This window comes from Pithys albifrons, chromosome 20 (assembly GCF_047495875.1).
Source record: "Pithys albifrons albifrons isolate INPA30051 chromosome 20, PitAlb_v1, whole genome shotgun sequence".
NCBI lineage: Eukaryota > Metazoa > Chordata > Aves > Passeriformes > Thamnophilidae > Pithys > Pithys albifrons.
In genome coordinates, this window is record NC_092477.1 from 11,808,489 (window position 1) to 11,834,621 (window position 26,133).

At 49.0% G+C, this 26,133-nt stretch overlaps 2 protein-coding genes across 6 annotated transcripts in view; one reads left to right on the plus strand and one right to left on the minus strand.

The window, feature by feature from the left end:
• TTLL11 (tubulin tyrosine ligase like 11) overlaps positions 1–14,447 on the minus strand; it is a 40,303-nt gene extending 25,856 nt beyond the window's left edge. For 2 of the 3 annotated variants that reach the window (XR_011699487.1, XM_071574418.1), the window contains exons 1-3: positions 14,070–14,447; positions 5,765–5,861; positions 4,223–4,356 (exon numbers count right to left, since the gene is read on the minus strand). Coding sequence is in view for 2 of the 3 variants with exons in the window: in XM_071574418.1 (XP_071430519.1) it covers positions 4,223–4,356; positions 5,765–5,861; positions 14,070–14,447 (609 nt within the window). In the remaining variant the exon portion in view is untranslated. The remainder of the gene's footprint in view (positions 1–4,222; positions 4,357–5,764; positions 5,862–14,069) is intronic. The other variant, XM_071574419.1, reaches the window with a different exon arrangement.
• Positions 14,448–21,777: 7,330 nt separating this feature from the next.
• Positions 21,778–26,133, plus strand: part of LOC139681258 (carboxyl-terminal PDZ ligand of neuronal nitric oxide synthase protein-like) — a 32,072-nt gene continuing 27,716 nt past the window's right edge. For all 3 annotated transcript variants that reach the window (XM_071574534.1, XM_071574536.1, XM_071574535.1), the window contains exons 1-2: positions 21,778–22,063; positions 26,028–26,099. In XM_071574534.1, coding sequence (XP_071430635.1) covers positions 21,959–22,063; positions 26,028–26,099 — 177 coding nt within the window. In that variant the 5' untranslated portion in view covers positions 21,778–21,958. The remainder of the gene's footprint in view (positions 22,064–26,027; positions 26,100–26,133) is intronic.

Sequence of the window (26,133 nt, forward strand, 5' to 3'; positions counted from 1 at the left end):
ACCTGCTGAGTATCAGATCTTTCATGTCACACAGGAGTTTCACACTGCCTAAATAAACTTTTTATTTATCAGTTGTACAGCAGAAGTCAGAACTGCAGAGATGGAGATGCCTCAATCAGCAGAGGTGAAACTGAGAAAGAAAAGGAAGCCCTAACAAAGAGAGCAGATGAAGAAAAGGCAGGATGCAGGTTACAGGTTTATCAGCTACCCATGGGACTCAGAAGAATAAAGCTCTTCTTCTCCAAACAGAGGGATGTGACAGCACAGATCATTCTTTTGTTGCATTCACACATCTCAGAGCACCAGACCTGCAGCTGCCATTCTCTCCCTTCAGCCAGGCACGAGGTGGAGATCTGGGGTTACCCTGTGGCTCTCCAGCAACAACTGCAGAGGGACTTTTAGAAGCCTGGGGACACAAGCTAACAAAGAGAAAACAATCAGTTGCCACCATCAGGCCTGGCACTGCAGAATGAGAGGAAAAATCAGCCCACAGGAAAAGGCTGAGCATGGTCAGCTCATTGTGGTTTTCTCTGCTGTGACATTAAGTTGCTGACCCCCACGAGAGGCCCAGCTCTGCCAGCAGTGACATTGCCAAGGCCTGAAGGACTTCTGGCTCCACCTTATCCAGTTATTCATTTCACTGCTACAAGCCTTCCTACCAACTGCAGCAGAAACTCAAGATCCATTATCCAGCCTGGGATTTTTCTCACAGACAGGTGTCACACTGACTCAGTGAGAGATCCTTCTCCAAAATAGGTCACTTTGAGGGCTGAAACGCCCCAGTGCAGGTCAGGCTTACATAAATGGCACATGGATAAACAGGTCCAAGTAGATCAGCAGGCCTAGATGTGCAAAGAAGGAAAGCAGGATTTATGTCCTAGTCTTTTTCCACTACAGAATAATCTTCCCCTGATGTGACATTGCTGTGCAGAGCAGAGTTCTGTGGATCACTGTTGTTCAAGTCAGCACCACAGAGACATCCCTGGTTAATCTGACCCTCCATGGCTAAACATACCCTGCTATGACTAGTTGAATGTATGAAGTGCCAATCATGGTCTGCCAGGGCAGACAGTTACACAAAACCTCTATGAAAGCAGGTGGAACAATGTGCCTCCCAGGCCATGTCTGCTGTCCAGCCCTCAGGCCACTCCTGCCCTGCTCCAGCAGCTCCTCTCCAAGGAGATGATGCTTTCCTGGGACTATTGATGAAGATGCAACAGCAACCCACTTCTCAAAAATACTGCATTGTAACAACCACTGGTCTCAGAGAGCTCATCCTCAACTCTTTTCTTAAAATAGAAAGCAAGTAATTTTCACCATCACTTTCCAGTCCATTTTTTGTTGGACTAAAAGGCCTGGATATTATTCAGGCTTTCTAGTCCATCAAAACCTACACATGGCAGATGAAGATAGGCTGGTGTGGAAAGGGGGAATAGAAATCCAGAGTCAGTCTGGTTTTCAGCAGATTGACTGCCTTGAAGAAAACACAGATGGCTTCTTGATCTTCAAGGAAATTCCCAACAGTCGTCTTCAAATTCTCCACAATCCCCTCAACTACATTCTTTCAAATTCTCATTATGAGGAGGCTTGTCCAGACTTAGAAAAGTCACTCATGTAGGAAAATTAGTTCATATGAAATATTTCTGTGTCCTTTGTTTGACAGAAGGAAATTGTCTTTAAAAAACATGTTAACTATTTACAGTCAACTGCAAGAGGAGAGTTTGAGGGCAATCTGTGGGTTTGCCTTTCTTGAGGACACACAGGCTGAAGGAATAGAGGGTTCTGCAAAAAATGCATATCATGGGCTATAAGATTTGACAGCACAAAGACCAGAATATTCATGCCTATGCCTAAGAGGTATCCAAAAGCTGGAAACCTGATTAAATCACCAAAAATACGCTGTGCTAGAAATTAGACTGTCCAAATTAGATTCTTATTAAAAATTAATCATCCTGGCCCATTCATCATCCTCACAGACAACACAAGAAGGAAGTATGAGAACAATCAAGGCCTGGTTTGAATCTCAGGGTAGTTGCCTTTCAGAAATTGGGATTTTGTATTTGAAGTTAAGTTCTCAGCACACACAAACCACCAGATCCTTCTCTGCTACTGAAGGAGCAATTACTGCACCCCCTGAGAGATTTGCTCATCTGTAATTCACCTTGTGTTCCACTGACAAGTTAGCACAAAATGTTTAAGAAGGTAAAAAATTGGTGAATATTGAAAATAGCTAAATACATATTTACTTAGTAAAATGAACTTCTAAGCCCTTGTTGAAAATAGCCACCACTATCTCATTTCAATATAAATGACTAAGGGAACTACCTCTTTGTTGGTATTTCCAATATGAAGCTCATCCACTAGAAACTCAAGAGTGCAGTTTTCTCATCAATTACTGGACTGAAAGCACAGAAGATTAATATCAGATTGCCAGTAGTGTTTTCTACCTGAATCAGGCATGGGGGAAAGTGGGAAAAGCTGAGCATTTGATTTCATTATTGATATATATGTATGAAAAAGTTCATGACTACAGAAGTGAGGCACAAGAATAGTTGAGAGAAATTATTTTGAAATGTTGTGGTGCATCAGGGGGGCAACGAGACTGAAATTCTGCAGGAGTCTCTTCTTCCAATAATAATTTCTATTACAGGCAAAATCTCACAGGTGTTCATTTGCAGTCCAGCCCTTTGGGACAAAATCCTACACTACAAAGAGCACCAAACCACCCTCTAATTCTGCCCTACAGCTCCACTGGGACAGTTTGTGGCCTTTATAGAGTGATACTGCAGAGCACTGCAGGTGCTCCAGGGCCATGCCCAACCTGCAGGCAGCACCAGGGCTGAGCTCCACTTGTCTGGGAAGGAGCTGAAATGCAGCCTTGGAGAGCTGATGGTTTTGGCAGCATTAGGGTCCCTCAGTTGCAAAGCAAACAAAGCCACATATGAACAAATAAGCAACAGAAAAGACTGAAGAACTCCTGCTGAGAGCTCACAGAACTGCAAGTGAAAAGAGTTCTGAACCTTTCACGGTTCACAGAGGATTTGGAATGTTTTGGTTTGTATTTTCCCTTGTTCTGGAGGGGTTACACTCCGAACTCGTGTTAAGTAGAACATAAACTCTTACAACATAAAATATAATGTTTGATAACAAGAACTATGCTTTTCTCCAACACAGATGGAAGAACATATGCAAAGGAAACTCCTAGGAGTGTGTTACTGGACATCTGTTCCTCTTGGAACAAACCCCGGCTCGTTTTCCCCGCAGTGTTTATTCGCAGTGCCACCTGCTGCCAGCACGGGGGGCTCAGCCTGGCACCTGCAGCTCAGCCCACCCTGCTCCTCTGGGGGCAGCAGGGCCTGGACCTCCCAAAAATCTCACCCCCACACCCCCACCACACCCTTCTCAAAGCTGCTTCCAAGTTGTTTGCACTGATCTACCCGTCCTTGCTGAACTCGGTCCTACAGTTCATACAGAGGAAAGGCTGAACCCCAGTGGGATTTTATCCCTTTCTACTGTTCCCAGCAGAGCCATGGCAGGGACCCAGCACACCTGGGGAGTCTGCTAAAAAGGATAAATACTATTTTTTAAAAATGTAAATGAAAAGTAAAAATAATAAAAATACTTCAGTGGATTCAATTGGATTGTGGATATGGCAATTATCTAAAAGTCACACAGAGTACAGGATCTGTTGAAGGAGACTGTGACTGATCTCAGACAAACTCAGGGCTGATCTCAGACAAACTCAGGGCTGATCTCAGACTGTGACAGATCTCAGACTGTGACAGATCTCAGACAAACTCAGGGCTGATCTCAGACAAACTCAGGGCTGATCTCAGACTGTGACTGATCTCAGACTGTGACTGATCTCAGACTGTGACTGATCTCAGACAAACTCATGGCTGATCTCAGACAAACTCAGGGCTGATCCAGACTGTGACTGATCTCAGACTAACTCAGGGCTGATCTCAGACAAACTCAGGGCTGATGTCAGACAAACTCAGGGCTGATCCAGACTGTGACTGATCTCAGACAAACTCAGGGCTGATCTCAGACTGTGACTGATCTCAGACAAACTCAGGGCTGATCTCAGACAAACTGTAAAAGGTGTCACCCACAGCCCTCAAGTGTAACTTTAAACAATGTGGTAGGTACAGAAGACTAAAGAATGCCATGCACAGAATATTCAACAAGCTGTACCATTCTGAGAGTTAAGATAACCTACCTCAGCCACGAAGAGGGGCAGCTCCTCTGGCAGAATCCAGGACCGGGGATAGAAGTTGTACTCCAGAGGAAACAGGTCCTGCATTGTCCTCATGGCTCTGCTCAGGGTGATCTTCCGAACTGTCTCCATCATGCCTGGGGAAAGCAGAGTGTCCAGAAGTGGTGAAAAATCCACTCTCAGGTCTCATCCTAAAAGTAACTGGTTCAACATTCCTCACCCTGCTGGGAAGGCACTTTGGTCACTGCTGTCAATAAAGCTGAGCACTTTTTAAAATGTAAAATCTGACAAAACAGCTGCAGCATTTCCCTGCCATGTTTCCTATTGTATATTTACTGTATTAGAGTAGAAAAAAGTCAGTTCTCTAAAATACAGCTCAGAACAAAAGACAGAAAGTTTTAGTCCAGTATTAACTAATGTCTTTGCCATAATGCAAAATTATTTTTATTACCTATTGCTCCAGGAATACATAAAAATTTCATTTGAATATAATCAACCCCTTTGTGTTTACTTTGCAGTCATTTAAGTAACTGCATCACAAACAACAGGTTATTTTGTGAGCAGCAAAACAAACTCATATTTTTAATTTTTTTTAATGTATATTTATTTATTTTATATATATGTATTGAAGTCTTATTGGGAACATGATTAAGAAGTTATTTTTATGGAAAAATTTCTAGTAAAACCCATCACCAAGTTAGCACAACATTCCTGGAAATCAGGTCTGGTTCTGGAGGGCTCTGGTTTGACTCCTGTGCAGCCACTTGCTCAGCAGGGAGAAGCCAGAATAGAGAGAGAAACATTCATCTAACACAGATTGAAACCACCAGAAAACAACATCATCCTGCACCTGAGTGGGAACTTCCCTCAGGCAGGGGAAAGTCAGGGTAAATAAAGCCTGGAGTTTGATAGCTGAGGTTCTTATGCTCCCAGCATACCAACAGCAGCAATAAATCTGAAGTAAAGGGCTTAGATAAGTCAATACCTAAGCTCTTAGCTCTTATTTAGAGAGATCTCATCAGGGATTAAATGAGAAAAAAAGGAGCTTAAAAAAGTAGAAGAGTCATCATAAGATGAGGACTGACATGAACTCTTCAATATTAAAAAATCCATTTAAGGAATTCTGCTTCGAGGTTCTCCCTGAGATAAGCCAGAGTAGGAAACAAAACAGATTCTTTCCCCTTTTGAATCAAACCCCAGCCCAGAGATCCAGCTCTGCTATCAGCACCAGATAACAGACACTAATTGCATACTTCACTTAAATTACACCCTGACACTAATATTTCCTAAATTCATGTGTTTGAAGCATTCTTCTCATCAAAACCACTTTCTCTCCAAAACAAACTCCAGTTCAGAAACTGTTCAAGACACCCACTGTGACACCCTTACCCCTCAGCAGAGATCACCCACCAAACCCTGTAACATGCTCAAAATACTGTCAGGGGATCAGGCAGATAATTCCCAGTAAAAACACTAAAATGCAGAGAGAAGTAAATTACATTTATAAAGCAGTTTTTAAACCAGAAACAGAAGTGAGTGAAGTACCTGGAAACTTGTTGACTTGACCTGAGAAGATGTTGTTGTCATGAAAGGACACCCCATGCCAATAAATATCGCAGGGCAAGCGGCGCCCGAAGGGAAACTGGAAGAGAAGAGACAAGTTCGGGAATAATCTGGGGACACCCACTCATTCCTTTCTTTTCTAAACACTCACAGTAAGCAGAAACCACTCAGCAACAGCCTTCTGACTGTCAAAGAAAACAAGCTCCCTATTTTGGTTGCAAAACTAAGAATATTTGGATCAGTTCAGGGCTCTTAAATTAACAAACCAGGGATGGTTTGTACAAACCAAACCCAAATGACTGAGAGGCACGAGCTGTGCTGGGAAACCCTTTCTGATGAGCCACAGTTGGGGCATGGCTCATTTGGAATTTAAAATACTATCACAGGGAATAAAATTCCACTAAGAAGCACTTAATTCTGGCACCTGAAGGCACAGCAATGGCACTGTGGGGAAGCAAATGCTGCCTTTGGGTTGGGTTTGATAGAATCATAGAATGGATTGGGTTGGAAAAGACCTCTGAGATCATCAAGTCCAACCCTTGATCCAACCCTACTGTGATCACCAGCCCAGGGCACTCTGTGCCCTGGGCTGGTGATCACAGTGGGGTTGGATCAAGACGTGGTGGATTCTCACTCAGTGCCACATCCACAGAATCACAGAATGGATTGGGTTGGAAAAGACCTCTGAGATCATCAAGTCCAACTCTTGGTCCAACTCCAGTCCCTTTACCAGATCATGGCACTCAGTGCCACGGCCAAGCTCAGTTGAAAAACCTCCAGGGATGGGGAATCCACCCCCTCTCTGGGCAGCCCATTCCAATCCCTGAGCACTCTCTCTGCAAAGAATTTTTTTCCTGTTCTCCAGCTTCAATTTCCCCTGGCAGAGCTTGAGCCCATCGTGCCCCCTTGTCCTATTGCTGAGTGCCTGGGAGAAGAGACCAACCCCCACCTGGCCAGAACTTCCCTTCAGGCAGTTCCAGACAGTGCTGAGGTCACCTCTGAGCCTCCTCTTCTCCAGGCTGAACACCCCCAGCTCCCTCAGCCTCTCCCCGCAGCACTTGTGCTCCAGTCCCTTCTCCAGCCTCGTTGCTCTTCTCAGTTGGGTTGGAAGAGACCTCTGAGATCATCAAGTCCAACCCTTGATCCAACCCCACTGTGATCACTCCGTGCCCTGGGCTGGTGATCACAGTGGGGTTGGATCAAGACATGTTGGATTCTCTGTCCCTGGAGGTGTTTCAGAGGACACTCAGTGCCACATCCAGTCCCTTCTCCAGCCTCGTTGCTCTTCTCTGGCCCCGCTCCAGCCCCTCAAGATCTTTCCTGAACTGAGGGGCCCAAACTGCTTGTTTGGGGCTGGATTTTTTCAGGGCTGGGATTTTCCTTCCCAGTTTAAGGGATGATAAGCAACAAAGCAGGGCCATGAGCAGGAGAGGCCACAGAGGAGCTGTCACTACTGGCCCTCCCAGTCTGAAAATTCTCACCATTTAACGTCGGGAGTCCCTGCCCTGAATTCACTCCCCTCTCTGCATCCCTTTCCCAGGTGGCACCCACAGGCCTTTCACCCCCAACCACTGGCACCTCCAGGAGCTCCCAGTCTCACATGAGCACAAAACAGTCCTGTCCCCTAATTCTTTATTTCAGAGAACACATGCTGGGAGCAATAATATTCTAAATTCTCAATAAGTTAAAACTCAAAGCACTTTTTCAGCAAGCCCATTGACATGGGTGTCCAAGCTGCAATAAATGTAAAATGGATACTCAAAGCAAGATATTTAAGTGAAATAACTGCATTATTCATTTATGTATATTCAGTTATAAGTATTAATTTATACAGTATTAATTCCTCTCTGGTACTAATAGCCTGTAATTAAAATAAAAGCCTGCAGTTGAATTAATCACTTGTTGAGTGTATATATTTCAACTATCAAGAACCAAGGCAATTATTTCAACAATATTAAGTATTCAGCTTCTTTCCCCATTCACACAAAATTTCACTGCAAATTGGGAAACTGTAGTTTGTTTTCTGTTATCAAAAAGACCAAGGTTTTTTGCAGCAATCTGAAGAGCTCACAAGCAGCACTGCCAATTACTGAGAGCAAGTTTCTAATAGTAGTAAAGTGGCTTAAAAACCCCAATTAGTTTTGTGTAAAGAAGGTGCTCCCTTCTTTTCATGCTTGTTCTCCTCCACACAATTCCATTTATCAGCCAAAAAAACCCTTTTTATCTGAGCTCTGTGCAGATTCCACTTAACTAATGTATGGAATATATTCACAGGAATCACTTCTATTACTAGGCTGTATCTTTTTCAAATAAAATGATATATTTAGCATTTTTAGGACACATTTGCATTAAATATCTACCACCCTCACCACCCAGTCCCATTTACTTATGGAAAGAGCCACAGTATTTTGCAGAAACTTCTTGTTCTTTACTCCAAATGTAATTTTCTTGCTTTAAAATATTTCTTGAAGCACTGGATTATTTTTTTCAGTCTGACAGAAAAAAAGAACCTCATAAAGCTTTTGAGTGCATTACTTTATTTGCTACTTTAATTAAAATTTCAGTTTCCTCTGTAAATAGCCCTGAAAAATTAATTTAAAATGCTAATTGCAGAATGCATCCTTCCTCCATTTCCTCACTTGCAGGGAGGAGAAACCCAGTTTGACAGAGCCAGTGGATTCTGCACTTATTTCATTATTATTCAGTCTGCAAAATCTGGTTCTGTACAAGTGAAAATTAATTCTGTTGGGCTCTGAAAGACAATCAGTGGCCTTAACCTCTCTCCACAGGTACATCCAGAATACAGATGCTCTGAGAGTGCCCTTCCCACCAAAACCTGAGCAGTTTATTTATTTATTAAATGAAATTGAAATGAAAGGAATGAAATTTGCATTTATATAACACCTTTCATCTACAGAGGATGTCAAAGCACTCTCCAAACAGTGCTCAGGAATCCTTTCCCAGCAGAGGAGGAGTGAGCAGGACAGGAATAAGGGAACTCTGGTGACACCACAGCCACATCCCTGCTCCTGAGGAGCCAGGATTAGAACCAGGATTACCTGGAGTTATCCAACAATGGCATCAAACTCACCTCCTGACTGGGCTGGGGGTGATTCTTTATCCTCTGCACTGAACTTTTACATAAGAGCAGCCTTTGGAGAGGGGCCAACAACTTCCATTATTTGGCACCTGCAGTGCAGGCAGATGTAAATTAATCTCACTGTGGCAGAAGAAGAGGCTTTTTCCCCACATTTGCAGCTCCTGGTGCAGGACTGGCTAAAAGGAAAGATGGGCATAAAAACTCCTCTCTTCAGCTACTGGAATAGCCTCAGGTCTGCACTACCTGATGCCAAAGCCAAGGTGGTCCCAAACCACAGGGGGGACAGAGGCTGTAAATGTGACTGGGGCCACCCTTTTTTAAAATCTTTTAAATCTTTTTTCATTCAGGTTTGGGGAACACTTGTCAGAACAAATGTTCAGAACCAAACAAGGAGCTGCAAAGAGAACAGAATTGTTTCCACAACTTTGACACGGTTAATAATCCATCACACTCCAACTTGTCTGACAGGTCATTTCTACCTTTGGATTAGAAGCCAATAATTTCAATTGTCTCACAGGTCACATCAGTCTGTTCCATCATGTTTAATGACAGGTTCAATGACTTGTCTTCCAGTCAGCCTTTCCCAGCACAAAATTTCAGCCTATCCCTCCTCAGCCACGAACAGCGAGACAAATGGCACACTCAGCACTGGGATATTGGATGCCTGAGACAGCTGCTTCTTCCATTTTCCTGGTAATTGAAAGCTTGCTGAAGAAATAATTTATTAAGTGATGAACAAACTCAGGATGCAAGCTCAATTTGTGTCTATTATTTCATTTGGCATATCATGTTCAGTTAAAGAATCTGTCACGCTGGCTCAGATGGGCCAAAGCAGCGACAGGAATTTCTCCACTGGCACATGGAAAAAACTGCAGTGCTTTGGGAAAGCTCCACCCCAGACAGCTGATAATTTAATTTTCCCACAGATGAAAAGAAAAAGTTGAGGTTTTTTCCTGTTTTTTGTTTCTGACAACAGGATCTCAATGGTCAACTTGCTGTGCCTTGGACTCCTTCACCCCCTTCCTTGTGAATAAACTGCTCACCAATATTAGTCATGTTTGGAGTATTCTTATTTTTTTGTGTCTTATTATGGCATTTACCCTGTGCCAGTTCACTGAGGAACTACTGCCACAGGGCCAGTTCTGGAGTCACATCTGTGTCTCACTGCTACAAGTGACCACAGAGCTCCCTGCAAGGACAGACTGACAAACCAAGGACAGACTGACTGTGACAAACCAAGGACAGACTGTGACAAACCAAGGACAGACTGACAAACCAAGGACAGACTGTGACAAACCAAGGACAGACTGTGACAAACCAAGGACAGACTGTGACAAACCAAGGACAGACAGACTCTGACAAACCAAGGACAGACTGTGACAAACCAAGGACAGACTGACAAACCAAGGACAGACTGTGACAAACCAAGGACAGACTGTGACAAACCAAGGACAGACAGACTGACAAACCAAGGACAGACTGTGACAAAACAAGGACAGACAGACTGACAAACCAAGGACAGACTGTGACAAACCAAGGACAGACAGACTGACAAACCAAGGACAGACAGACTGTGACAAACCAAGGACAGACAGACTGTGACAAACCAAGGACAGACTGACAAACCAAGGACAGACAGACTGACAAACCAAGGACAGACAGACTGTGACAAACCAAGGACAGACTGACAAACCAAGGACAGACTGACAAACCAAGGACAGACTGACAAACCAAGGACAGACAGACTCTGACAAACCAAGGACAGACTGACAAACCAAGGACAGACTGTGACAAACCAAGGACAGACAGACTGACAAACCAAGGACAGACAGACTGACAAACCAAGGACAGACTGACTGTGACAAACCAAGGACAGACAGACTGTGACAAACCAAGCTCTGCCAGCAAGTCAGGGAAACTCCAGCTCAGAGATTTGGGAATGCACAACTTAAACAAAAAAGGGTGCATAATTCCATAAGAATGCTGTCCATTAGAAAAAGTTATCAATAAAAAGGAATCCACTTTAAAAGGCACCTTATACTCCCTCCTGCCCAACAAAATATTCCAGCAGCAAACAGAGGAAACTGCAGAAACAAAACAAAACCAGCAATAGGAAAAATATAAAAGAAGTGGAGAGGGAGAAGAAGGATCAAATCTACTATAAAGCCCATTATGCAGTTACTTGAAAATATTATTCAGGGGATGACAGTAGTATAGCAGCTCCTGAAACACCAGTATTTAAAATATCTGCATTTCAATCCAACTTCCAAGACTTTTTTTGCACGTTTTTATGGATCCCACAAGCAACATCCGTGTTCCCTCTGCTGGTCCTGCTGTAACGGTGCAACCAGCTCTGAGGCTCAGCCCAGCAGTGACAGTGGTTTGAACAAATATTTTACTGTTATTTCTCTAAACATCTGGAAGGGAGAGCTCTCAAAATTACATGCAGCTTGAAGGAAGAGTTTTCCTTGGATTTCTCATCTTAATTTGGGTTTTTTTTTCTCTTCAGATCTAGACCAGATCTTGCTGAGTGACTCCCTGTGCCTACTTTGCCTTCCTCCCACCCTACAACAGTCTCCCCTCCGTGTTTTCCACAAAGGGACCAGCACTAGTTCAGAGGCAGAGCTGACACTGGTTCCTTCCTCTTTCCACCTCCAGGATGAAGGGAAAAGGCCAGGCAAAACTGATTTGCCACTTATTTTCTCCTATCAATGTATATTTTCTCAACAAAAGGAAACAACAAACTTATTAACCTATTTAGGAGGTGGAAATACACAGAAATACATGACAGTGACTGTTTATAGGGAATGAGTTACCAGCCACCCAGATGGTGCAGCCAAGCACCACAAAATCCCATATTAGGTCTCCTCTTTATGAAGACACAAAGTGGCCAGAAGAGGAAGCAACAGACTAACTGAAAAATATTGACTGGAGAAAGAGATGGAGGAGAAAGGATATTGAGGGAGACAGAAAACAGAGAGATGAAGTAAAGGCAGCAGCAACTGCTGTGGGGGATGCAGGGCAGGAAGGGAAAAGCTGATTATTGCAGTGCAGAGAGTCATGAGAGGAACAAGAGCCTGTGAAACAATCAATTAGTAGGACAGAGGAGCAAGTGCAAGACATGCAAAACAGTGAAGCTACAAAGACAAAATTAACCCCTAAGTGTGGCTCTTTCCCAGCACAACCTGGATCCAGAAACACTCCCCGGAATGGCTCCCAGCCCCTGAACACAAAATTAACCATCAAATCCCAGAAATTAAGTGTGCAGTCCCCCTGCACCAGGCACAGAGCAAGGCTGCTGATGGACACTGCACAGGTGCAGGGGGCTAAGAGAGGTAAATGTATCAGGGTTTAATTACACAGCTCTGAGATGGTTGTTACTATTTCGCTGCACAAGCAGAAGTTGAGAACTGGAGCCATCCTGCAATCAGGTTTTGAAATTCTCCCACTGGATTTAAATAACCAAAAACTTGAGATAAAATTTTATGAAGTCAGAGAAGGAGAAAGGTTTATGCTGCCTGGACAGAGCATATGTGTCTTTGTGGAATCAGGTATTTAGGACACTCTGAATAAACACAGGTTACATTTACTGCTACTCAATCCTCCAGAAAACAAACCTGTAGCATCTGAGTTTGGAACAACACAGAACACACTGTCTAACCCAAGTCTGGGCAAATTTTGTTCCAAAAGGACCAGGTGCACAGAAACATCATCACCTTGTGAGTGGGTATTTGTGAAGTGGAGCAGGAGCAGGTCAGAGATCAGCCAGCTCCATCTGCACGCCACAAACAGATCATCCTCAGCTTGTATCCTCCCTTCCCCTCCAACTTCCCCCTCCCACAAGGATTACAAACACCCTTTTCCTTACACAACTTCCTCACGAAGCTCCCAGAGGCCGTCTGAGCTGCCATAAAGCCACTTATAAAGCTGGTAGGGAAAGAAAATCTTTACAGTTTGAGAACAGTTTATCAATTACATCTAAGAAGGACATAAGATATATCTAAGAAAGCTCTTCAGGATTTAAATAAGGAGTTCCAAAACATCACTTTTGTGCCACCCCCCCTGTTGTCATGATCCAGTTCAGCACTGACAGGCAGAACAGAAAACAGCTCAGCACAGAGAAAGCACATGACTCAAGCAGCAGGAGAAAAAACCAGCCAGAGCTTCTCTACATAAAGTAAATTAGCAGACTAAAGCCTGGTATGTGTGCTCTGTGCGGCGGCTTAAGGCTCTTTCATTCACAGGCCGTGCGCTCTGACACGGCTTTGTGGGGGATCAGACAGCGACGTGCGGGCTCGGAGCGCCTGTTCCTGCGGGATCCCACGTGTGGGATCAGAGATGTGCGGGATCAGAGTTCCTGTTCCTGCGGGATCCCACGTGCGGGATCAGAGATGTGCGGGATCAGAGTTCCTGTTCCTGCGGGATCCCACGTGTGGGATCAGAGATGTGCGGGATCAGAGTTCCTGTTCCTGCGGGATCCCACGTGTGGGATCAGAGATGTGCGGGATCAGAGTTCCTGCGGGATCCCACGTGTGGGATCAGAGATGTGCGGGATCAGAGTTCCTGCGGGATCCCACGTGTGGGATCAGAGATGTGCGGGATCAGAGTTCCTGCGGGATCCCACGTGTGGGATCAGAGTTCCTGCGGGATCCCACGTGCGGGATCAGAGATGTGCGGGCTCGGAGCGCCTGTTCCTGCCGGATCGCACGTGTGATCAGGAGTGGATGTGCGGGATCAGAGTTCCTGCCTCTGTCACTGCGGATCCCACGTGCCCAGACCCCGCGGGAAGGCAGAAACGTGAACCTGCACAACACAGCAAACATTCCCACACAGGGGCAGGTTTCTCCCTTGCCCTTTAGTCTCAGCTGGGAAATGCACTGTCCGATTCCCCCCATTCTGGCCCGCGCAGGTGGCGATGGTGGTTGTGACCATGAGTCAAGTGTGACACCCGATTAGAAATAAATCACCCCCCGGACGCTGCTCGGGCAGGCAGGGGAAGAGGAGGAGGAAGAGGAGGAGGAGGAGAAGGGGAAAACTCTTTGCCGGGGCAGACCACGAGGCGAGGCCGGGGAGTCTCCCCAGCACGGACGCCAGGCCGGGCCGGGCCGGGACAGGGACAGGCGGGGGGGTCGCAGCCCCGCAAGCCCCGGGAGCCCCCGAGGGCCGGTCCCGCCGCCGGGCACTCACCTCCTTCCAGCGGAGCTGCCGCAGGCTGATCTTCAGCGCCTCCAGCGAGGTCTTGGCCTTGGAACTGTCCACGGTGACCCCGGGCTCTTCCCCGCCGCGCCGGCCCGGGGCCCGCCGGGCCCTGCCCCGCGCCGCCCGCCCGCCCGGGCCCTGCCCCGCGCCAGCCCCGCGCCGGCCCAGCTCCCGCTGCCGCTGCCGCTGCCGCCCGGCTTCCCCCGGCGGCCCCGCGCCCGGCGGCCCGGCCTGCGGCGGCTCGGCGGGGAGGGCCGGCGACCCCGGCGGCTCCTCCGCCTCCCGGGCCGGCTCCGTCCCGGCCGGCTCCATCCCCACCCCTGCCGGTTCCGTCCCCATCTCCGTCGTCCCCGTCCCCGTCCCCATCCCCATCCCCGTCCCCATCCCCGTCCCTATCCCCATCCCGCCCGGCTCCATCCCCATCCCGCCCGGCTCCATCCCGCCCCCGCTCCCCGCCCGTTGCCATGGCAGCAGCGCGGCCCGTGACCCGTTCGCCCCGCCCCGCCGCGGCCGTGACGTAATGACGCTGTCTCCGCCATGTTGGAGTGGGGCAGCACCGCCCGCCTCTCGCGGGAGGCCATTTCGGAGGGCGCGGGGCGGGGCCGCCATGTTGGAAGCGGGCAGGGTTGCCATGTTGGAAGCGGGCAGGGTTGCCATGTTGGAAGCGGGCAGGGCTGACCCTGCCATGGCAGCCGCGCCTCAGGGTGCTGAGGGCTCCGTGCCTGTCCCCGCCGTGTCCTTTGCCACAGAAAACCCTTCCCGAGCTGCTCTATATCCGCTCCTTACCGTGTGGGGGAGCGGTTGGCATGTGAGGAGGGGTCCCGCCGCCCTCGCGAAGCGCTGCCCCTCACAGACGGTGCTCCCGCGGCCTGTGCGGGTCCAGCTCCGTGGGTGCTGCCACAGCCCCTCACGGCCGGGATTTAAACACCCTCCCATCGCCCTGCTCAGTCGCACGGCGGGAAAGCACAGAGACGCTTTGGCACTGCTAATAATGGATGAATACCCTCGGCAGCGCATCAACCCGAGCGGGCCGGGCGCGGGGCCCACGGCAGGGCCGGGTTAGATCGCCTGTAAAGCCCCTTCCCACCCAAACATCCCAGGACACCCCGAGGGGCCGTGACACACGATCGCTCGCGATACGGTCGCGATGGAATTGGGATGGTGAAAGGGAATCGCGGCAGGTTCGGGCGCTGCGGGGCCGGGCGGGGGCGCTGCGGCCCGGGGAATGGGAATGCCAATTCCCAAAGCAATTCCAGGCTTTTTGGGGAAAAGGCAGGAATAGCGGCGGGGCTGAGGGCACTGAGTCGTGACCTGTATCGCGGCATCGCAAGCCGTTTAAGTGAGAGTAAAATTTAAATAAACGCAGCAGAAGTTGAGGCTACAGTTGGCTGTGAATTAAAATAAAAACGTCCTGTCAAGGCCGTGCTCCTGCCTGTGGAATTCCCTGGGCCAGGCCATTCCCACGGATCTTTCACCTGCTGGATCAGGTCTCAAGAACAGCTGGATGAATCTCTCATTCTCTGGTGTTCCATAAAACCCAGACAAGGTGACTCTGCTCGTGTGGACCCTTTTGCACAGGCAGCAGTAGTTTATAAAGATGAACATTTAATTACCAACACACTGCAAGCAGAGCTCCACCTGCAACACTCACAATACACTTATGGGGCAATGAAATTGAGAACTGTTAAAAGATTTTTCTACCTCTATTTTTTCCATGCCTCACCCATCTTTTGCCATTTACCCTCCAGGCAACAAAGAAATGAATTAATTCCTTACTTAGGGTGCCTCTCACAATGTGAAGTGACCAGGAAGGCTGAGCTGATGTTGCTCACTCTTGGTTGCTCGCAGGTTGCTATGAAATGATGTGCATTATTTTTTTATGGCTGTGACAGTTTTTAATTAAAAACTTGGGAGTGTTTCCATGTGCCAGCAGGAGCACATTGTTGGCAGGATGAGCTGTCTGGGTGGTGTCTTTTCTGTGTTCATCACTGAGGGCACATCCTTGGCCTCCCCAGCCACCACCAGATCACAGAATCAGAGAGTGGTTTGTGTTGAGAAGGACCTTGAAGATTATACAGTTCCAAATCTCTTCCATGGGCAGGAACAAAAGAAAAAGGAATATTTTGCTTATGTTTAGCATTGGCACAAAAAATTCAGTTGTAAGGAAAGCAATTCAAAGATGTTGGACTGTGATTTAAAATGGTGACCTGACTCTGTCTCCTGTTTTACTCCCAGATGAACATTTTTTAGCAGAGATTTATCCTCCCCAATGTCAGCAGTGCTGAAGGAAAGCCAGGAAAAGAGTTAAGATGGGCCAAGGCATTGAGAGGCTTTGGAGCATGGGAAATACCAAACAAAATGATTGCAAAGGAGAAATATTTTTATATCTAATTATGATACATCCACATTTCCCACAGGCTAATAACAGCCTAGTTGTTCCTCTACCAGAGAAGCTGTAATGTATCAGATACCTGGTTTGCCCTGGATTGTGTGGATCAACCCCTCCTTTCCTGTTGGGATAAGTAGAGTGGGCTGCAGTGTGTGCAGCGTGGGGTCAGGCTGTGTGTGGCACTCAGGGGCTGCAGCTGGGGAGCAAAGTATAGGCTGGGTGGTAATGAGGTACAGGGGGGTGCAGGAGAGTGTAGCCCTCTGCATGCTGCAGGCTGGATCAGCAGCAGGAGAGAAATGGGAAACTTTACAGCATCTGTGCCCTGTGAGGAGAGGGCAAATTTAAAGTTATGGTGTGCTGTTAAACACAGGGTTGTTTGCTGAGCCCCTGGCTCAGAGGGAGTTGTTGATAAGAACAAATTGGTGCTGTGCTGTGAACAAGAATGTGAATTCCATCTCAGGGAACTGGAATGTCCCTGTACTCTCCTTAGTTAAATTCAGGATACCAAATACAACAGAGGTGCTGCTCTGGTTTTATGGGAATGGAGGAGGATTTACTCATCCCTCAGACTAACAGCTTCACTCTCATTTACCCCAAGTTTTCACTTACTGGGTCATTATACCCTGACGTGGTTAATCTGGTGCTTGTGAGTGCCAGATGCAAGGAGGAATTTGGGAATAAAGCAGTTTTACAGATGCAGGAACTGCACAGTGTGAGTTTCCAGCATGACAATGTGCTAATCCCAGCAGCTGGTACTGAGGGGGAACAGCACTGCCAGCCCGTGGAACATGGAATTCATGAGTTAGGCATAGCTCATGTCAACCTTATGAGGTTAAGTAACAGTTTTCTTTAATAATAAATTTATGTTCTTCTAGTAAGCTTTTTTGTTACTAAGTTGGGATCAAAATGTCCAGCTTTTCTCTAGCACCCTACAGACAATAACTGTATTCTTTTCTATAGTTTTCTTTTTTAAAGATAGCCAAGACAAGAAAAACAAAGTAGCATGTAATTTACCAAAAGAACATACCATCTTTTTAAAATATCATATAAAACTGGCCTCCTGCCAGAGGCAAATTTGCAGAAATAGTTCAGTGGACTGTTTAGAAAAAGAACACATTCCTCAAGCTATTATTAAAAAAAAAAGTTACTCATGAGAACTATCCATCTGTGTTTGAAGTTAGTTCTTTTTCCAATGATGGTGTCTCCTGTCAGTTGTATTTTCACAAATCAATAACAAAGCAAAGCTTTGGAAAATGAAAAGTCAGAAGAAAAGAAATCTATAAACAGACTCCCCTTGGAAAATGCCTGTGGTGGAGCTGTACTTCAGCCTGGGTTTGAATCCACACACACCACCCCGTGCTGCCCATGTTTATGTTAGACCACCAATCGTGGCTGACCTACATATGCAAACAAACCATTTGCTGCATGTTCGGGGTGGGGGGATTTGCATGACAGAAGCTGATGAGAATATGCATAATGGTCGGTGACATTTCCCAGTGCCCAGCCCGGCTGCACAGCCCTCTGGAGCCGGCCAGGCATGAAAGCAGCTGCAGCCTGGTGGGCACACCCTGTGCTGGGCCACCCAGACATCAACCTTCTGTTCCTTCTGGAGCAACACAAATCTGGGGTAACCATCTCACCAAGCAGCCCCTTGTGCTCACAGAGAGCACGTATGGCACTGCCTGAGGGGGCTGAACCCACCAGTGCCACGTGTCACCGCCGAGTTCACGTCATGTGGCAGCTTCAGAGACTCACCTAAAGAGTTGGTTTGTGAGCTTGCTTCATTTTCTCCAAATCCCCAATGCATCAGAGGGTAACAACACACAATTTTGGTCAACAGCAGCTAATTTATCTCTTCTTGCCTCCACATTTCATCCCACAGCAGCATTTCTAGGAAGTCTGCTGGTGTGTTGGTACACCAGAGACTTTGCTCTAAAAATTGCACCAGCACAAGGAAGTATTAATAATGTTGCTAAAGTTGCATGAAAACTCAGATCTCCCAGGATGGTAAAGCATGCACAGATCTCTCAGCTCTTACAAGGATGGCATGGAAGTGCTTTCCAGTAACAGAGGTCTTGTCTGCCATTGCTGGATGTCTGTCTGGTTGTTTCTCCTATGTCACATCCTATTTAGCATTTAAAATCTTTGCAGCACTGCTGTGCAGAAATAAGTACTTAAAATGGTTAGCAGAAGGGACAAAAATTCCTTGGCATCAAGACCAGGTCTCCTTTGGAAAGCAGAAAGTTCTGCAGCTCCTCTATCTGAGTTGTGAAGGTGGATTTGGAAAAACATAACATGATACAACAGGAGGAATAGCTCTCTTCCCTGCAACCCAGGTGAGGAACTGACAACAGAACCCCCTGCATGTAACCCCCACTACCTGATTTACCCCCCAGTCTGAGTCTCCAAAAAACCAGGGAGAGGGATTTAGATGCAGAGTAAATGCGAGCGCAGGCAGGAATGTGCACCCATGTGAGAGAAAGAGAAGGAAAGCAATCTTGGTAGCCTGTGCCTGAGAAAGAAAGCTGATCCAAACCTGTTCCCTGCAGAAACACTTGCAGCTCTGAGCCAAGAAGCTGTCTTGGTGCTTCACTCCTACTGCGTTCAGAGAAACGGGACTTTCTGTGAGTGCTTTGCACATCAAAGGGGTATCTCGCTCAGTACCTCCGTGTGATGCAAACACCCACCATGAGTTTCGGCCAACTGCTCGGTCAGGAAGGGGTAATGCTAGTCAGGGTTTGTTTATCCTAAATCCGTGACGATGTCCTGTGTGACTGTTTCATTCCACATCTTTGCCCAGTTTTATTGTCTACAAGAAAAGGCATCCAGCTTTCTTGCTTCCAATGGAGTCAAAGAATTTTCTTTGCCCAACAAACAAACTAAAAAGTTAACAGCTTTTTAAGTCCAGCAGCCTTCAAACACAATTCTCAAGCACAGATCCAAACCATTAACCTCAGGAGAGTTCAGAGCTATGAACAGTTCACAGAAGTTCATGAACAGGGAATATTAAACACCTCCATTCAATTGTGATCTAACAGAGACTGGCACTGCAAGCTCTGTTAAATCACAGTTGCCTTCTTTTTCTCAGGATTCCCATGAGATGTTTCTTTCCTCCTACCCAAAGGATTTTGTAATCTGCAGGATACTGGAGAGCACCAGGATGGAAATAAAAAGACCATTTTTGTTATTTCACCCTGTTCTTTCTATCAGATTTAAAAATGTAACTCTCCCAAGTGAAGTCCATATGCTCCCACGTTTATAGGAATGCTTTTGTGGCACTGGGAGGGTAATGAGGAGAACCTGTGAGCAGCTCAGCACGATGGCAGGTTCCTGCACGCCTCAGCTGAAATGCAGCGTTGCAGAATCAATGCACAGACTCACCAGTAGTGGCTGTGTTTGGATTTTCCCCTTATGAGTTGAGCTTTGCTGGCGTTGGCATCAAAGGAAGGATGAGCACAGGCTGACTGGGTGGCATCTCCTCCACCTTGGGCTTAGGAGAACCAAAGACCTGGATCTTGCTCAATCAGTCCAAGGACATTTGCACACAAAATGTAGGCTATTCATTCAGGTCAACGGAATCTTTTTTAATCCAGATAGGTGCAAGTTAAGAAAAGTGCCATGAAACATTCTAAGTACACACCAAAAAATCACCCATAAAGAACTAAACCCCTGCATCTGCAGGTGGGGTGTGTATCTAGAGGAGCATCTTGGGCAGAAACCAACTGAGGTATTTACATACCTGAGACAAAACCCATATTGAGCTGTGCTGCATAAAAGAGGGATTAGCATAAACATGTGAATCTTTAAATGGGCATGTAATGCAACATTAAAACTTGGAAGAAAAAAAGCCTGTCTGGAAACTGAAATCCTTAGCAAAGACAGGAGGCTGACCACAGAACCTTCACCAGCACCAGAGCCAGAAGGATTTGCTAATACCACGAAATACTTGAACATGTAGGGTCACAGTCTGTGAACCAGTATTAATTCCTGGGACTTTTTCTCACTCTCTTAATTATAAATTTCTGGATTTTTGGCTCTTGCCCATCTCCCACTGACTTACAAGTACTCAGATGCCAAGAAGCTCAGGGTGATTATGCCCCTGAGATGGAGACAGGGACTTGTGCACTGTCTGCCTGAGGCCAGAATTTTCTCTCTTGCTAATGTGAAAGCCACATGAAAGGTGGTGTCCAACAACATTCAAACATGTGGCTGGGGAGTTATTTGCATGACAAAAAGTTACAACTGATCACTCAAAAATTAATTTGGGGAATCCCAGATGAGATTCACTGGAGCAGTGGATCCTTTGGATTCTACACAATTCACATTTCTGATCATTCCTATAAATGGAGTGTGGTGTAATAACAGTCAGAAGACAAACCTGGTGTCCTGCCTCATCCCCTCCCCGTGCTGGTGCCCACTGAGAGGAATGTCACACTCAGGTGTGTCAGGTGTCCCAGAGGGGCATCTGTGAGGGCTCACCTGTGCCTGGCAGTGCTTTGCCACCGAGATGAAGCTGAAAGAGCACCCTGAGCACACAGGGTGCCACAAATCCTCAGAGTGTATTGAGTCAGAGAGCAGACACCGACATGACTGTGCGTCAGTCAGGCTTCTCAGAGAGGGCATGTGCTAATTACTACCAGGGTTGTAAGTCACCTGAACGCTGGACACTCACCATGGGTTGGGTGACGACTCACAGGAGCTGCAGTGATCCCAGATCACGGGGTGTACCACCGGTTTGGAGTTTCTGACATGGAAAATGGACATTTACAGACCGGGGGTGGCGTTTTGTGCACGTTCTGTTGTATCCCGCGGGCGGTGCGGGACATCCCCCGGGAGATGCGGGACTCGGGCGGTGCGGGACATCCCCCAGGCGATGCGGGACATCCCCCGGGCGATGCGGGACTCGGGCGGTGTGGAACACCCCACGGGCGGTGCGGGACACCCCTCACGGTCCCGGCGGTGTGGAACATCCCCTGGACGGTGCGGGACACCCCATGGGCGGTGCGGAGCATCCCCCGGGCAGTGCAATCTCCCGGACGGTGCGGGGCATCCCCTGGACGGTGCGGGACACCCCATGGGCGGTGCGGAGCATCCCCCGGGCAGTGCAATCTCCCGGACGGTGCGGGGCATCCCCTGGACGGTGCGGGACACCCCATGGGCGGTGCGGAGCATCCCCCGGGCAGTGCAATCTCCCGGGCGGTTTTGGACACCCCTGGCTGCCCCTGCGGGGCGGGGCGGGCGGGCAGGGCCGGGCCGGGCCGGGCCGGGCGGTCCCACCGCCCCCCGCATCACATGAGGGAACTTCGGGCCAATGGCGCTGCGGCGGGGCCGGGGCCGGGGCCGCGCTCGGTGCCGCGGCCGCTCATTCAAACCTCGGCCGGGCTGTGCGGCCGCAGCCCCAGCCCCAGCCCCAGCCCCGCACGGTGCCCGCGGCTCGGGCACGATGCCCCGCGGGCCCGCGGGCTGAGGGGGCCGCGCGGCCGCCGCCATGCCGGTGAAGAACCGGTACAACCTGGTGGACGATGGCTGCGACTCGCGCGTGCCGCTGCACAACGAGGAGGCCTTTCAGCACGGCATCCACTTCCAGGCCAAGGTGAGCCCCGGGCGCGCTCCCCTCCGCGGGCACGGGCCCAGCGGCCCAGCGGGACCCCCGCCCGGCACGGCCCCGCGGGCTGAGGGGCCTCGGCAGCTCCGCACGGGTCCCCCTCCTTGCCTCTTGCAGCCAGCCCCGGGCGGGGGGTCCCCTCGGGCTGGGGATCCCCTGGAGCAGGGGCTGCTCTCGGGCTGGGGGTCCCCTTGAGGGGCCTGGGGCTCCTCCCCTCTGACTGGGGGTCCTCCCGGGCTGAGCGTCCTCTCTGGCTGAGGGTCCCCTCAGGCCGGGGCTCCTTCCGGGCTGGGGCTCCCCTCAGGCAGGTGGTCCCCTCGATCTGGGGGTCCTCTCGATCTGGGGGTCCCCTCAGGCAGGTGGTCCCCTCGATCTGGGGGTCCCCTCGATCTGGGGGTCCCCTCGATCTGGGGCTCCCCTCAGGCAGGTGGTCCCCTCGATCTGGGGGTCCCCTCGATCTGGGGGTCCCCTCAAGCAGGTGGTCCCCTCGATCTGGGGGTCCCCTCGATCTGGGGGTCCCCTCGATCTGGGGGTCCCCTCAGGCAGGTGGTCCCCTCGATCTGGGGGTCCCCTCGGGCCGGGGCTCCCCTCGGGCTGGGGGTCCCCTCGGATAGGGGAGTGCCCCTGGGCTGGGCAACCAGATGTCAGGGAGCCTAAAGAACACGGCCATCAGTTATGAAAGCCTCGCGTTTAATTAGCACAATCAAACAGGTTCTTGCGCTTTCCCCAGCGCGTTGTGAGCTGTGCAATCCTTGGCCGCTTCCCTGTGCGCCTGGTTCGGGAGCTGGGCTGGAATGACCCCTCTGGGCTGCCCCAGGGGCACATCCTGCTCCTGCCGTGGTGGGAGCAGCTCCCCATTCCCTTGGAAACCAGCAGACTGCTGTGAACTGCCCAAAAAATAATGCCTTACTCCACCTGACCCCTTCCCTGCACAGCAGGCAGGGCAGGCAAGGTCTGCAGCCTTCAGGCCTCAGAAAGAAATACTGATACTGTCAGAAATTCGGTATTGATCATGAAGAACAGCCTGGCAGCACAGCAGCACTCTCGGAGAGTGACTCCATTGGAATTGGCATTCTGGAGACAGCACAGGGAATGGGTTTATAATTCAGCTGACAAGAAGAATTGCATTTTGCTGGAGCAACTCACAGGCTCCCTTCCCCTCTTTGCAGGTGGCCTAACACAGATTAGAAATGGAATTCATGCCTGCTGTCTCCTGAGCTGGAAAGAAGGGACATATACATCCCAATAAAGCTTTGAAATCTGGATTTTGTGCCTTCTGGTTTTCCTGCCAGAAGAGCTGTAAGATTTAAACAGGGTACAGGAAGAATCTGAATAGACAGCTAATCATGTCCTTTAAAAAATCTCTCATCCTTAGGGGAGAAAAACAACTAATCTGTGATTTCTTTAGTTAAATTAACATTTGCTGTGCTGCACACTGTGCTGAGGAGGAAAAAAATCCGTATTTTGATTTTTAAAAGGTGGGAAGCAACTGTACCTTAAACTGAGTGCAACTGGAGTCTTGAGATTGACAGCTGCAGACACGCAGAGCTGGGAGTGGAGAGCAGAGCTGGGAGTGGAGAACACGCTGCTGGGATGGGTGGGTTTGGGTCGGAGTTTGCTTTTGCTGTGGTAACTGAGCTTGCCTCGTTCTGCTCTCTAGTCTGTCTCTTCCAATTAGGCTGCTCATTGTGGGCACATCAGCCAGCTGGGACGCTGACAATGACAATGCCAAGGCTGCAGCTGGCTGCAGGTGTCCCTCTCCAGGCAGTCCTACTGACCACGCTCACTCTCTAATCTCCACATTCCAAACTGCCTTTCCTCCCCTGTAATCTTCAGGAGGTCAGGACTGCGAGCTGCTTGTGGAAAGGTGGCTCTTTGGGCAGAGCTTCTTCACGTGCTGTTTCCTGAGCTTTGTGGCTGTGTGTGGAAGCACAGGTACCCAAACTCTGCAGTGAGGCCAGAGCAGGGAGTCTGGGACAATCTCTGGCTCAGCAGTCGCCAGTTCTCCTCTTGCCCCAGTAAATTTATCCTTAGGAACACGGCCTGTTCCCCACTGCAGCTCTGCTGCTGCAGACAAAAGGCCAGCTGGCTGCATGGAATTCCTCTGGAATTACCTGTGACTGAACTGACAGCCGTGGCAGGGCGGGGAGGGAGATCTGCACACCAGAGAGGCCACAGATCAGGAGCGATACAGCTCTGCCCTTCCCACCAGCCCAGAGGGATGCCCTGGCTCTGCTGCTCCCCTCCCTGCTGCCCTCAAGCTTTCGTGGTCTGAGCTTGGCTCTCCTGTGGTTTACCAAAAGCTATAGCTGAACTTAACTGCTCTTAAAAATGCCATTTTACAAAGGCATTTACAGAAGCAGCAGCGAAGCCAGATGACCTTTCAGATTGCTTGTGGTGTTTATTTCAAGGCAGGCAAAAGAGCAGTAAATACTGAGCCAGGAGAGCTCATCTCTGAAAGCCCTTTTAAGTAGACATTTCACAAGATAAAACCCATTGCAAGCTGCAAGTGTTACAGTGGAGAAATAAAACTAGAACTGTGTCAGTAGCAGCAATAGCTATGGGACTGCTCCTGGGGTAATATTTTGTCTCTGTTCATACGTTTGTTATCACCCTGAATATTTGCAGGGGCCTCCTGATTAGCTGCTCCTTCTACTCTTCACAAGGAAACAACTTCCAAAAGAACCCCCACAACTAAACCAACCACTAAAAACCAGATGCAAATCATGAACCAAATGCTCCTGGGAGGCTCACTGAGCTTTGGGAGTGCCCTCTGCCCTCCACTGACAGCAGAGCTTGGCTGTGTTACCCAGCAGGAGCTGAGGGACCTCACTGGAACGCTGCCAGCGCTGAGTCCGTACCTGCCCATGGCCTCCAGGGCCACACCTGGCACATGCTGGCATTTGTCATCGGGCCCTCACCCTCTCACTCAGATGACATCCTTCCTGTCCTCCCCACCGTGCCCCTGACATGCAGTGAGCCACACGGCGTCACAGCATGAGTGGCCTTTGCTCCCCACGCGCTGTGACTGCCCAGGACGCCACATATTTTCCTTGTTCCCAGGCTGAGCTGGCAGCTTTGTGCCTCCTCCACCTGGCAGTGCAGGCAGCATTCCTGTGCCTCTGTGCCACATGTGCCACACCAGTCCCATTGGGCAGCAGCAGCTGCCTCCTGCCAACAGGTGCTGGTTTGGCACACAAGCGTTACAGCCTGGTGTAAGGGCAGAGTACAGGCAGCTCAGGAGCAGCAGGAACCTGCCTGCAGGTCTTCCCTGACAACCTGTGGAGCATCAGCAATGTACTGCCATTCCATGCAGGAGAACAGGCAACCAGCCCACAGGGAGCAGAGGTGGCAGAGGTGGGGGTGCTGGGAACCCACTATCCACCATGTCTCAGACCCCAGTAAGGCAGCATGGTTAGGACTGCAGAGTGAAAAACAGTGGTGTAGGACAGAGATTTGGGTGGGTTTACCAGATTTTACAGACAGCTAAGCTGGTCTAACCAAGCAGGGACGCTGGTGTCCAGGGGCTGATGGTCCAGACTGAAAACCTGGGCCAGAATCACGAGCCTTTTCCAGGAAAGCTGTTTGTTACACATCCTGGCAACTTTTCAACTTTTAAGTGCTTTTAATTGTGAGCCTTTTAAAAGCAGGTGTAGTGAGGAAGAACAAAGGATGGACAGTCCCATTTTCAGCCCCACAGGACTGTAACTCGATTAGCAGCAGACCCTGGAAAAGGCACATCCAGAATCTGAATGAGGTCAGAGCCTCAACACCCAACCTTAGAAATCCATGAACTCCCTGACTTTGATAAAATTATCCATAACAGATATTCCTATCATGTCCTGGGTCAAGAGTCTAATGAAGGAGGGACTACAATGAGAGGTGCTGTTTGTTTTGAAGAATCCCTACCTTGTGCATTACTGTACAGACATCTCACTGTTCTGTCTTCCAGTACATTGGCAGCTTGGACGTCCCCAGGCCCAACAGCCGCGTGGAGATCGTGGCAGCCATGAGGAGGATCCGGGTGAGTCCAGAGAGCTGAGCCCCACACGGGATGA